Below are 14,306 nucleotides of genomic sequence, written 5' to 3'. Positions count from 1 at the left end.
TGGACAGGAAGGGAAGACAATATTCATTTATTTAGAAATACAGCTGGAAGCCCTGAGTCAATGCATTCAATCAGTGTCATGCAAATGTAAACAACTCTATAAAAAAGAATGAGCCAAAGACTACTCTGAAGTCATTAATGAAACTCCTATTTTTCTTTCTCTTTCTTCACCTTGAAACAGGTATAAGTCCAGGAATTTTAAATACATGACTGTCATTCAAAGTAAGCCTCTCCCTCTAAGTGTCTGAATCACTTCAGTTGATACGCTCCATTTAATCCTGCTTCAGAACCTACATTGGACCCAGTTCTGCATTCCACTGGCCCCAGTGAAATCAAAGGCACTAGTTCTGCTAAAGAGGCATGTTCATAAATGAGGAAGAATATAGACAGAGAGCCTATCTTCCTCAAGGGTGCAGAGTTTGCAGACGGGTTCTTTCCTTTTGAGTTTCGCTGCCAAGTTTTGGTTCCCAACGTCTCCCAGTTTTAGACTGGAAAACCAGTCCAATGCTAGCCTTCTGCTCTCACCTCTTGCCTGGGTTTATACAGGTACTGCTGTAGGGTGTGATGAGCAACTGTGTCTTCTGTGTCCCGGATACTTTTCCTCCTCTGCTCTAAAGCTTGCATGTCAAGGCAAACTGGTCCAGCTTTTTCTCTCCTGAAAAAGAATACAATATACAAAGAGCAGTTTTAAAAATCAGTAATCACTGAAGAGGAAGAAAAAACAGGAAAATGGGGAACAAGAGGGAGAAATGAAGTTTTTTAAAAAAAGGGAAGGTCAAAATCAGCTAAATGAAAATGAGTGAGTAAATACCTAATGGGAAATGTGAAAAGATTATTGGTTTTTGTCCTTCAGGTGGATGTAGCATTAATTTCTCAGTTTACATGACACACAGTCTGTTTGGTGAAAGAATCATGAAAGACTTAAGGAAGCAGCAATTTTTTTCCTTGCCTCTCTCCTGGGTTTTTCTGGAGGAAATGACATCTAGCCCTGTCTACAGCAGTTGGTGACCAAAAGGCACATAACTCTAATGTGGTTATCTGCTTCACCTTACCAGCCTTTACTGCAAAAATTTGTTTGTGTGTAAAATGCAACAGTATCACTGTATGTATACCTATTTTATGCGGGAGAAAAGATTAACTGAAGATCCAAAAAGTAGTGAATGAAGCCCCTGTAATTTGCATTTTTCAAAATTTATAAGACTGCTTCCAATTCCTCACATATAACATAAAAAAACCCACAAACACCCCCAACCAGTCCACATTACTTACAGTAAATAAGAGACAGAGCTTTCCACAGTGCTTGGGCGTGGAGTGCTGAAATCCACATTTACCATGTTGTCTGTACTTGGAGAACGTATAAATGCCAAGGAACCTCTACGTTCTCCCTGGCCACAGAAAGAAACAAGACATATTACAGCTGTAAAAACCTAGGGCAAAATGTGTATCAGAAAATGCGGATAATTGGTGAGACTGCTGTACGCAAATGGCACAAGAAGCAGGGGAGAAGTTGTATTTAGGTAATGAATACAAACCATTTTTTGGTTTTATGGTTTCTTTATGTTGAGTGATGTTAGCCCAATGAACAAAGCTCAGAGAAAAACTATTCTCGTAAACTGATTTTGAGGAGGTGAGTGATTTCTTAGCTGTCATTCTGTTTGCAAATTATAGCCTTGCACTTTTGCAGACTAACTCTTTTCTCTTCACAGATCCTTTCAGGGGTGGACCTTTTACTTTGTACCACATTGCAAACCAAGTACATAGTGATACCTATGCAGATTTTTGTGACTCAACACATCACTGCACTTACATTAGCATTCTCAAAGATACAACCCTAAGTGTTCTGTTCTCTACCAGAATGTAAAAAGCAACTATTAAGGTAGAAGTCTACAAGACTATTTTAAAGCGGTTATGGCATGAAGAGACAAGATACTGAAGAGATGAGATTTGCTTTCAGTTCTGAAACTAGTGTCACAGAGATGAATTGCTGCAAAAGCTCAGATTTATGTCTTCACCATTTTCCCTACTGCTTCTGTAATCTCTTGTTTAGGTGAAAGGTAGCTGTTGAATGACACTGTGGTTACATTGGCTGAATCCACCTATGGTTTTGAATCACAGCAGAGAGAAATCACATAGCAGGTCTCTACATTTTAAACTGTAACAAAGAATACACCAAGAAAAACCATCTCCCTTGCAGAATATTGAAAGAGATTTTATCTACATTTCTCCAACTTCAACTGCATTGTGTCCCCTTTACATTTTTATATTTATAGAGCAAATCAAGCAAATGTTTCCTTTTACTGTGGTAGCCCACATACATATTACAGTAGTATGTGGCATTAAGAAGTACACTCTGGCATCTTAAGTGTGTACTTAAGAAAACTTCAGGAAAAAAAAAAAAGGAAATTCTGGGTCAGCATAATCCTGTCCATTGCCTTAAGTATATTTGTCTTTCTTTTCAAATCAAGTTTACTGTTTCATACATACATCATACCATATCATATCATCAGTGGAGGAATTTTAGCCAGAAGAAGTTATGAACTGTTAAGTATTTTAAGTCACTTCTATTCCCTTGCTCTGGATTATTTCCGTTTTGCTTGGCTTAGGCTGTCCCCTCTCAACTGTAAGGAATTTATTTAGGTTTAGACTGAACTCTCTCAGGCTCTTTTTTATTGTACAGATGCAGCATAACAGCAGAGCTGAAAAATGAAAAATTTATAATAGTTTTTAAACTCCTCATTTTCTTAAAAGTGAGAAGAGAGTGAGTAGCTGGGGGAGGCAGATCTTTACTCCGCCTGGAAGAAACGGCTTCAATTTCAATGCCAGCTTGTAATTCACAGATATTTAGCTCAAAGATGTATTTCAGAAGTTAAGGAAAAGTTGTTAAAGCAGCTTATCACTGAAGCAAATATTAACATGAGAAAGGTGGAATGACTTTAGGATTCACAACTCATGACTAATCAGGCATATTAACGTAACTAATTTCCACTGGGAGAAACCATGTTGCAAATCTCTTGTAGAACCTGGAGAACTTTTAATTTCTTTGTCTATTATTATCAGATTAGTAGATATTTGCCAATAGAATTTGTCTGCAAGACACAATATACACTAATAGTATTTGGACTAGGGTAGCAAAAGTGAGTTTCCTTGTGTTATGAACTGTACTAAGATATAATGAAAAAGTAAACTCTGCTAAAAAGTTAATAATCTAACTTAATCTGACATTACTATATGGGATTCAAGACATTATTGGGTAAAGATTCTGGGGCTAAATCTGCATGGCTTAGTGACCTATAGCACCCTTTGCACCTGTTAAAGAGAAAAAAATACTGTAATGAATCCACTGAACAGATTCAGCAGTGAATCTGAACATGAGTCTTATGCTCATCAACATCAAAGTCATTATCTGACTTTCTTCCTCTGAGGTGTGACCCAGAAAGCACCACGAGAATGAAAATTAGTTCTTGAGCTCAAATGGTCTGAAAACTGAATGGGTAATTTACAAAATCTCAAAAGGAAGTATTTGCTTATCTTGTGAACCACTCCCCATTTTCCACACTAACATAATTTCTGAATTTCATCCTATTTTCTGAATTTGATCTTTGAAATTCCATGTTTTACTGGAAGAAGTCTGCCTGGCTGTAGCTCATTTTCAAAAAAAGAAAAGATATTATTATTATTATTATTAGTAGTATCAGTCATAGTAATAGTGTTTGTTTTAATTAAAGAAATTAACCAGTATATCACCTAGCTGTGAGAATGAGTTCACCCGGAGATTATGGGCATAGATAGATTATCACTTCATTTCATTTTCATCACATCACATTTCATTTAAAACTATCCTCTACACTGTATGAATACTGCACATTTGTGGTGATTTGAACTAAGGTAGCCAGTTTCATACTGAAGAAGATTAGGAATTCTTACACAATCTGTTAACATTGCTCCAGTCTGGGAATGGTACTCCTGCAGAAGGCCAGTAACTTTCTTCCATTCTGTAACTTTAAAAAATTCTCCTGTTGCAAGTCTTAAGTTTCTCTAGCTACACCATTCTGTGATTGCATTTGATAGCTGTAGTGTATCACTTTAACCCTCATTTTTGAAGTGTGGGTGTTATGATTCCCTTGAATTAAAGTTACCCTTCCCAATTTTTTTATACTACTGTGATCGGGCAGAATGAGACTACAGCAGTCCACTACTTTGGCCATATATCCACGCCATTTTTGGAAGTGAGCTTCTTCAAATCAGATTTGTCATCACGTAGAACCACTGTTCTGCAGGAGCCAGACTCTGTTGACACATTTAGAACGACGGTAGTTTGCCTGATCCGTTTGGAATTATAGGTTTTTTTCATGCAATGAGTACAGAAACAAAGTTACTCAGTAAAATCCAACAGAAAAGTACACTAACATAGTGCAATATACGCATACTTGGGAGTCAGGAATAATACTGAGAACTACAGCCATGCAAACAGGTGATATTGCGACTCAAAACACATTTAGGATAAAAAAAGCAGAGCAGAAATGAAAATAGTTTTCTTTTAAACATCTGCAATATATCAACTTTAGGTTATATTATAAATTAAAAAAAAAAAAAAAGCCAAAACCCAAACGATGCTGTAATAGGTCAACAAGTGTTCAAAAGTACCTCAGCCACATAGCTAATTGCATCCTTCAAGTTGAGTTCATGGAAAACATTAAGGATCTGGTCTCTTGATTTTTGAGCTGACCTTCTCATCAGTACTTTACTGAGGAATTTCCTATCAAAATTGGACCACCTGATAATTTAAACAAACTGTGTTAATGGCAACAAGCAATTTTAGTTTCACAGCATTTTTAGTTTAGCATAAATGATATTTTTGTGAGCTAAGCACTTTTTAAAAAATGGTGAACATAGCAAAGTGAGGGATTTGTGTTTTGAAGCTTTTCAATTAGCATTTAAAGAAAGTTAAGGAGAAGCCTGCCACAGGGTTATGCAGCTGTCACAAAGCATTTAATAGGTTCACTTACCAAACACTACTACAACAGCAAGAGTGCTATGATTACAGTATCCCATTTCAGAGTCACTACGACATTTTATACTCCAGGAGATCATACTACCTTATTTTTCCACTTCTGATTATGCAGTTATATTTAATAACTTCATTCTAAAAGTTTAATTTTCTTTCCTCCTTTGGAAGGGAATCTGCTTTTCCCCAGCTGTGTTGCAGGACAGCCAGCCTAGAAAATCAGTTCACAACAACAGTGCCTTTCCAAAAGCACTTACAGAGGGCCTTATTCATGCCACTGATGTACTCTGGGGGACAGAAGCAATGTGTGTTTTCTGTGATGTACAATTCCAAGCTTGTCTGATGCTAGGATATCTGCCATTTCATACTCCAGCAGATAAAGGCTGCCTTACTTTCATCTACCTTCCTCAAGATTTTCTCTAGAGGGCATGAGGCAACTTTGGAGACTACTATTGAAAGTGATTCTATCCATCTTGCCCAATGGCTATTTTGAGTTTACGACTTTTTAATCAGATTGTTGAAACCTTTTTGTTGTTAAACATTATTCACAGAGTTGATAACTATTCCTCTTCTCTAGCCAGGACATTTGACAAGCAGTCTCTAACTCAGGCTGCCACACCTGAGCACATCAATGAGGATGCTAGGGGCTGCCATTTCTTTGAGGAAGCAGCACTTTCATGTACAAGTAGTCCAAAAGAAGCAGACTTAAGGCGGTCTCATTCAAAATACATTAGTCATCAAACCACACACTCAACCATGAATCTACATTAAGCTACTCCTTCTCTTGTTACTCAGGGAGATTACTTTCTGACATCTAAGAAGTCAAACTCCAACCTGCCACTTTAAAAATATTTAGCTCCATCTTCAAGACAGTATTTCAAAACCGGGGATGTATTCCCCTGTATTATAGCCTGCTGAAATTCATTCCCAAAAAGTAAACTAAAAATTTACACCAAAAGAAAGAGGATGTTCTATTTGGGGTGCCTCATGAAAATTCTTCACTGCATAAATGAACAAAGAGCAGAAGGAAAGGAAAGAAACTGTCCCTATGACTGGGTACAGACAGGTGAGCAATTCCGTTTGAGCTCAGATACAATCTAGCTCCAGCCTAGGAGTTGTATAGTTATATGAGCATAATGCTCAACCTAAGCTAATATACTCAGCTTCTCAGCAAGGGTCAGGGGAGTGCTCGGCAGAAAACTAACACAACCACATGGCTTTTGGCATGGAACTGACATGCTGAGTCAGCAGGACATGAGCAGGTCAGAACTGTGACTGTCTGCACAAATGACCTCACTCCAGGGAGAGAACTGCCTAACCTTAAATAACGCTCTTAGAGATGTCCAGATTTAATGTCCTTTTTTTCACATTTATTCCTCTAGATTATGGAAGTCTGGCCATCACAATGGTAACTCTTCACATATACTTTAAAGAAAATGGTGTCTGTATCTTTCAGCTGAGTAATTTGCTTCTCTCAAGATGAATCAACTATAAACAGAGGGGGATGGAAATTATCCATAATTTTTGGTTTTGGTTTCAAACAAATAGGCTTAAACTATCTGAGTCATTTCAAAGCACCCTCTGCCAGCACTTTCAGAGGGGTTGAACGCATCCTTTGTAGAAATAGAAGAAACAACTAGCAGTCATAGTTAAGCTTTTTTAGTGTCTCCACACACAAATAATGTTCATGAAATGGAGTATTACAGAGAAGGACCAACATTAACATTTTGTGCAAATGGGCAGTTCTCAAATCTTGAGAGAAGCTGATCCCTGGATGTGAACTGAGGTATTTGCAAAGGCCTAATCTGAACTGTGAAGAAAAAGAAAAGATTCTGGTTTTAGGGGACAAAAATAAACTATTTTCACATTTGCTATATTTCCAGTATTTTCAGTATATAACCTTTTAAACTACATTTGACATCCTTGTTGTCCCTAAACTCACAGGTTTAAAAAGTCATAATTTACAGATAAGATTTCCTAGTGGTATTTCAACATTCCAAGTTAGTTACTACTTACTTGTCTCTCAGATAATTATGTCCTATTTGTCCAGAAATGTCTTCTATAGCAGAAAGAATGTGATCAAAGGCCTAGAAAAGTGGAAGTGGAATTAATATCTTTACAGAAATAAAAGGCATAATTAAAAAATAGCTCACTTTATGTCAGGTTAGACCAGGTGGCTATGCAGAATAATTTTTTTTGCTGCTAAGCAGATTTTTTTTTCTCATTTACAGAAATACTAACTACTATATGCTTTTCTTCGGAGGTCCTGCGCTTTCTAACCAGTTCTTTACAAATTCACTAACTATTCTTGAATTACAAGGGTCTCAGCAAGAAGGTACTTAAGTCCCCATTTTAACGTTCAGTTTTAAGACTCTTTTATTGACTCACTTTACCACCTCCATTTCTGCCCTATGAAGTACATCAGCCACTATTACTGTTGGTGATTAAGTGAGTTGAAAAATTTCCCTAGTGTTTCTTTCTAGATGTTTCAGGAATTCATACTTCCCTCAGAATAGAAGTAGGCACCATTCTTTTCATATCTAGGGCAAAATCCCATACTTGGTATATTAGATGGCTGATAGAATTTCTGAGGTTTATAACTCTTGATTCAAACCAAAGCAGCTGCAGGTAGAATTCAGTCTTTTTCTGTATATGGTTGTTAACATTTCTCTCTGAACACTGGAGTGATTACTGCAGAATATAGAGCACTCTATGTTTAGAACAACATGGGTGATATGGATTATTCCTGAATATAATATTAATTACTGTCTTCAGGAGATACCTGACATGGAAGTGGAGAAAATTATATTATAAGGAAGTTGTCTCCCTCCTACCACGTGAGAACACACAGAGTGCTCCCTCTCTCTGAAGGATGCAATTTATACCATTCTAGGAGCACTGTGCCTCCTGAGACAGTATCTGCTAGATTATTCTAGGAAGCGGTGAATCGGTACATAAAACTTTACAAAGTGTTAGGATTAACATTACTGCTCGGCCTGCAGTACTAACTGACATGTAAAGGTATATCCCATAAATGTAGACAGACTGTATTTCTTCACCTGGGGGGAAGAATCCTGATGTTCAAATAGTAAAATATTTGAACAGAAATAGGAATTTGAATTGCTGGATAACAAAGGCATAATGTATTTATTCAGTAGTGTGTAAAAGAATTCCTCAGAAACAAACCCTGTCCATCACTAAGTTGTTAATTCACTTCAGGTAACCTCCAACATGAAAACAGACAAGATTAGAAGCTCATACAAGAATGTGTTAAAATACTCAATGCAGGATAGCTGTGTAAATCTGAAAAATTTATGGATTAAAGAAGGCCATGAAAGATGTCTTCAAGTCTTCCGTCTTCTAACCTATATTTGTATTGAAATTGTATGTTTTCTTCTACTGAATAAAAACTTCATAACTTTGTGTGAAAGTGAATTGGAAAAGAACATGGTTCAAAGTCTTTTAAAAGGTTAAAGAAATGCAAGCACACACAGCATTCACACTGAACTAAAACTATTACCATTAATGTGGAATTTCAGTATATAATTAACATCTGCACTGGGCAGCAGACTACATTTCTATGCAAACTACAAAGCCTGCTTTCATATCTTTTCCATAAATAAAGAATATTTAAGAAGGAAAAATAAACTTATTTCCACGTGTTTTGCCCTAGCGATCTTCAGTCAAATGTCCTCCTCTTTTAGATGAAGAGAAAGAAGCATATCCCAGCCATGCTGTTTCCATAGTACTGTCAGCCCCACTGAATTCTCAAGTGAAAAGACCAGAACCTTCAGTTGAGTATCCCCTCACAGGACTCAACCCAAAGACAAATTACAACCTACAGATAACTTCTGAAATGTTTGAAGGATTTTGCATTTGAAATTTGATTCTTCCCTCCCTTCCAAAAATAAATTTTCTCTAGTTTTTTTTTTCTTAATGCACTCTGTAAAAATCCAAAAGATACCATAGTTTTGTTTAAAAATATCTTACTCTGCCATGAAGTTTCTCATTCAGTTTTGGCTCTCTGTGTTCCGTCTTCTTCACTTTCAGCCACTGTACCAAAGGCTTGATAGTCAGTCCCTAAGGATTGAAACATGATAATAAATACTTACGAATTATTTCTATTACTATCACTATTACTATTATCACTATTACTGTTTTGTTTCAAGGATGGTTTCAATGTGCAAGCCTTAGTGAGTTGCTTAACTCTTCCCTGCTTCATGTCATCTATCCCTGATTTATGGACAACAGCATAGCTTTTCCTCCAAAAGGGGTTAGGAAAAACAGTGATTTGGCTGGCAGGAGTCTGCTATTTCTCTTTGAAGGGAAAACCTGAATTTAAAAAGAATACTAGCTGGTCATTGTTAAAGAGAAATAGAGCATTTTTGTATGTTATATGGTGGTTCTCATACTTCCTCAGTTGATCTCCGTCCCCTTTTGATGATAAAATAATGCAGTACCCTCAGGTCCTGTTACAAAGTCTTGAAAAGACACAAAACAGTGGAAAAATATATCTTCTATAAGAAAAATATAGTACCGGAAGGGTTAAAGTTTTTCCTATGCCATTGAATGTGGTATTTTCTGCACATATCAGGAGTTTGTGATCACAATTAAACTCTCTATAATAAAGTTGAGAAAAAATTCCAAGCTAGTATATACTGACATATTCCCATTTAAATTAATGTTGTTTTTTTCATCCAGAAAGTGCTATTTTGTTTTCATGCTAAATACTTTCTTGTCCCACTGCTTACTATTATATTTTAAAATGAGGACTTAGGCTCAGGTAGATCAGCTTAATGACTGTATTTGCCCATGAAAAGGACTGTTCCCTAAAGTTATTCACACGAGGTGAAGGATGTTTAATCAGATATTAACTTGAGCACTATTAATACCAAGCAGCTAAGACTGAACATTTTTTAGCACAGAGGAAATTGTGTTTTGTCCCTTGTGGTGCCATATGAAAACATAAAATGGGATCTTTGTTACTAAAATTACAAATTCAATTATGCTTTCAGTTCAGTGAAACAATATGCAACCTTCAGCTGAGAACTGCTTTAAGCAGTCGGTACTTTGGGGGGACGCCTTCTCCTCGCAAGAAGCATGCTTAAGAAGTTGAATTACCTGGAAAATAACAGTAAAAAACACAACAATGATAGTTGTGCTGACAAACAGGTTTTTCTCTTTCACTTTGTTCACATCCAGAAGTACAACCAGGGCAAAAGCAACCGCTCCACGTAGTCCACCATATGACATCACCACCTGGTCTATTATCTCCAACTGGACCATTCTGTAGTGGTTAAGAATCCATGTCTGTAAAACCACACCTATAAAAAACAAATGCCGGCATGTCTAGAAATACCCTTACAAAATGTCAATATCCCACCCACCTGTAAAAGAAACGGTACCGCCAGCCTGCTTTCGTAACAAATTCTCTACACCACCTACTTCTCCCTCTGTATTGCTAGGCTGCCAAGGAGGGCAGGTCCACCTGGTACCTTCCCCTTTACGTTCAGCCAGAGCAATTAGACGAAGCTTCTTCTGTGAGCCAGCGGCTCTTCTGAGCGCGCTGCCCGCTGGCAAAGGCACTACAGGTGAAATTCTGCTTTGTGCTGACCTTTGAAATTCACCGTTGAGAAAGGGTAACATTTCTAGCATCCTAGTCGGTGATACCCACTGGGTCTTTTAGCAGAAAGAGAAACGGGTTGAAACAGTGTTGATTTAGGGATAAGTGTGTCACTCTTTACACATCACTAAAAATGACATTTGTGTCATGAGGGTTGCGTAGTTTTGCTGACACTGTCTTTCAGGCCTACTGAGATGCTGCCTGCTGTAGGAGACCTAAAGCTCTAGAAATCACGTCTCCCAGAGCTCCCACCACACAGAAGGAAAACAGCTTCACCGTTCTGAGAGCGGCACAGCGTGTGTGTCCCATGGCCGCAAGCCAAGACTGTCAACCAGTGCAGAAGAGAGATTCCTCTTTTTATAGAACACTGAACTTGTGCTAAGGGAAGACTGTCCTGTGTGTATCACTGTAAGCAAGGCCTCTGGAGGAAGGGACCTTGAATATGAATTCATGCCACTAATCTGACTCCTCCAAGGGTATGAGAGCTGAAACTATGTACGACCCAATATCATCAGGTCTTTAGTAATTTATCAATGTCTAAGCTCAATTACTTTAAGGGGTACACATTGTTATTGCTAAATATTTACTATTTAATTATTGATCACACTTATTACAGGATTGTTAACCACTCATTCCAGGAATACAACAAGCGACAAAGTCAAGATACTGAAAACTTGTTTAAACACCTCATGCACATCAGTGCTTACTGAGAGGTGGCTAAATGAACAGTGGTTACAGATGATTTAGAAGGGAGGACATGGGGCTAGGCCCTTCATCCAGCACAGGAATCTCTAAACAGAATAAGAATACAGAGTCAAGGAAAACTGCTAGCTAGGTAGATGTGTTACCTTTTATTTGAATTTAATTCAAGACAAACCCATTTAATTTATTCCCAGATGTAAGTACATACACCAAATCACTATGTGTGTTACTCTCTAGAAGTACTTCATTCTATGCCTTTTTTGTGATTTTAGCCCCTTTGCTATGTCACAAAATAGTGATTAAATAGTAGAACTACATAGTTGGGCAAATCGCCATTGGTATTTTGAAATGTTTGCAAACTTATATAAGCCCACTAAATTGACAGTAGGTAATCCCTACCTGCCACAGTCTTATTTACTCAGTTTTTCACCAGTCCCTGAGAATTATTTCTTAAGCCAGAGAACCTGTGGTGTAATTATGTATGGTCTTACATCACTGTGTGTCTCAAACCTGAAGTCAACCGTAAAATTAGCTTAAGACAATCTCTTTATTACCAAATTGAAAGAGCTGAAGGAAAGAGATGTCTGACAGAGCTCACATCTTTTGTTAGGCTGCAAGTTAAAGAACAAAGACCATTTCACTGGGAGATTTTGCCAATACCATGTGCTGGGTCACTGAAGGTTAGCCACTGGGTGATTCATGTTAACTGTTGGGCTAGTCACATCGTCACGTGTGATCAAAAGTGAAATCCTACTATATTTTCTGCATATGATGAAGCTTACTGTAGAGATCTACCCTCCTAACCTAAAACCAACCATAAATTCAACTAAAATAAGTGGAATATTTTAAAAGGAACAAGTCTAGAACTCCAAATTCTCTTTTTTGTTGTTTTTTTGTTTTTTTGACAAAAGAATATATGATTGCATCAACAATACAATGCAAGGACAGGAAGAAGATCATCCCCTTACCAATAACTCTATACACTGAGATGAAGACCAGAGTCAACAGAATAAAAGCTGTATTCCAAGTCCAGATTTCTGGGTTTACAGCTGAAATTCCCAGGAACATGAAGATAATAGTTTCTGCTCCACTGGCCATCATTTTCATGGTATATCTTACAGTTGTAGAAGATTGTTCAGATATGTTAGCCTTGACATACTTCTGACAGCAGATGCCACAGAAAGTTATCCTAGAAAAAAACAAGCAATTGTTCAGAAGATACTCATTGTAACATTTAATAATATTTCCATCTGTCTGTCACATAGTGATAAAACCCCACCATTAATTCCTAAGAGAAAACACACTCAGGAACCATTGTAGAGTCAAAGCTAGGTAAAAAGCATATCTCAAACATTCATCCTGAGGTCACCCCAAGAGGTCTGAAGACAGTATTTCATTAGATCTGAACAGACCTTAATTCTCTTCAGATTACTTTACCTCAAATACTGCCTTACATGCAAAATTTTAATTTTGTTTACATTAGACATCATCTGAAACTAATGATCTGTTTGCAGTAAGATTTTCAGATCTTGAATATACTCACTGTAGCGTCTACAAACACGACAAGCAAAACTGAGAAGAAAAGTATCCCAGGAATCAATGGATACTAAAAGAAGAAAGACCACAGAGGTACTCAAGCCAAAAGAGGCAAGACAGGCAAAACTTAACAGCCCATTCAAGACAGTGAGAGCAGCAAACAATGGACATTCATAATGCCTTAGAAAAATATTGTTTTAATTACAAAGTATAGGGAAAGTTGTCAATACAAATGGACAACTGTAAGTTATTGAAGTATTATTAATCACAAAGAGGAAAGAGTCAAGTCTGTATTTTGCAAAGGAAGTTCTCATGTTGCAGAGCAGATACTGGAAAACTTGCATTCCTTTTCAAGGCTGAATGACAGTATTTGCAAACTATAATCTACTGCAGTGTGAAGATAGTAATATTCAGCATAAGTTTAATGAGTGTAATTTTCTATAGCTGTCCTATATAATTTAGGTCTTTCTTTTCAGTGTTTTTAAAAACCATATTCCCTTCTCAGCCCCTTCACAGGCAGTAATAAAAAGAGACTTACGCAAGGATAGCGGAAAGAGAAAGCATCTCTGCTGTGAGGTAGGACAGGTAGGAAATGATAAACACAAATCCAGGTTCAATGATTCTCACGTGCTTGGTGAAACGACTGACCAATGACAGCAGGAAGGCAAAGAAAATGCCAACCAGTGTCCCACCCAGGCTCACCACAAAGAATGACACTGAAAAACAAAACGAAACACAGCTTAAAGAGTAGAAATACAATGGTTTGAACTAGTTCTCTTCTGTTGTATGGCCAGCAAATCAGAGAACATTTTGGAGGACACATCAAAAATTATTTCTAAAATGCAACAACATGAATGGCTTTTGAGCACGTGGTATGTGAATGCAGCATTCTCTAGAAAAAACAAGGTTACTTTCTGTTAAGCCTCACCATTTTAGGCATATTCAAAACCCACTACATTTCTTTGAACATTTTTTCCCCCACATTCTATAAACAAATGGCTTTCCAAAAGCATATTATAGAATATGCCAAAGTCACTCTTAAAATGTTGATTCATAAGATAATGTAGTATCATGTCACGCTTGGAATGGAAAATAGTGACTAAATTTTTAGGTAAATAACATTTCTTGATAGTCACTGGCAAATGTTATTTGATGGCAATCAGTGATAAGGAGTGAGAATGCCTGTATGCAATCTCAACTTACCTGGAATGCAGGAGCAACATAGGCTGAAACTAAGGACTTGTTATAAAATACAAAGAAAATATGTATAGCTGTCAAGTTTAGTGGTCTTAACAACTGAACTCTGCATCTGTTGAGTCTCCTCAGAAGAAAACAAATCTGATTAAGTTTCCCAAATATTCAGGAATATTCACTTATTTATTTTCTTAGGATGTTTGTCTATGCCACATATATGGACATATGAGTGACAAGGGAAAGGGCT

General features: G+C 37.2%; 1 protein-coding gene across 1 annotated transcript in view; it reads right to left on the bottom strand.

The window, feature by feature from the left end:
* SLC9A3 (solute carrier family 9 member A3) overlaps window positions 1-14,306 on the bottom strand; it is a 52,444-nt gene that overhangs the window by 3,999 nt on the left and 34,139 nt on the right. The window contains exons 5-12 of the mRNA XM_049823729.1: window positions 13,404-13,581; window positions 12,298-12,518; window positions 10,126-10,328; window positions 8,995-9,084; window positions 7,021-7,091; window positions 4,644-4,773; window positions 1,269-1,384; window positions 525-654 (exon numbers count right to left, since the gene is read on the bottom strand). Coding sequence (XP_049679686.1) covers window positions 525-654; window positions 1,269-1,384; window positions 4,644-4,773; window positions 7,021-7,091; window positions 8,995-9,084; window positions 10,126-10,328; window positions 12,298-12,518; window positions 13,404-13,581 — 1,139 coding nt within the window. The remainder of the gene's footprint in view (window positions 1-524; window positions 655-1,268; window positions 1,385-4,643; window positions 4,774-7,020; window positions 7,092-8,994; window positions 9,085-10,125; window positions 10,329-12,297; window positions 12,519-13,403; window positions 13,582-14,306) is intronic.

The sequence above is a fragment of the Accipiter gentilis genome, chromosome 20, assembly GCF_929443795.1.
Source record: "Accipiter gentilis chromosome 20, bAccGen1.1, whole genome shotgun sequence".
NCBI lineage: Eukaryota > Metazoa > Chordata > Aves > Accipitriformes > Accipitridae > Astur > Astur gentilis.
Note: the sequence above shows the minus strand (reverse complement) of the source record. Positions and strands in the feature narration are given on the sequence as shown.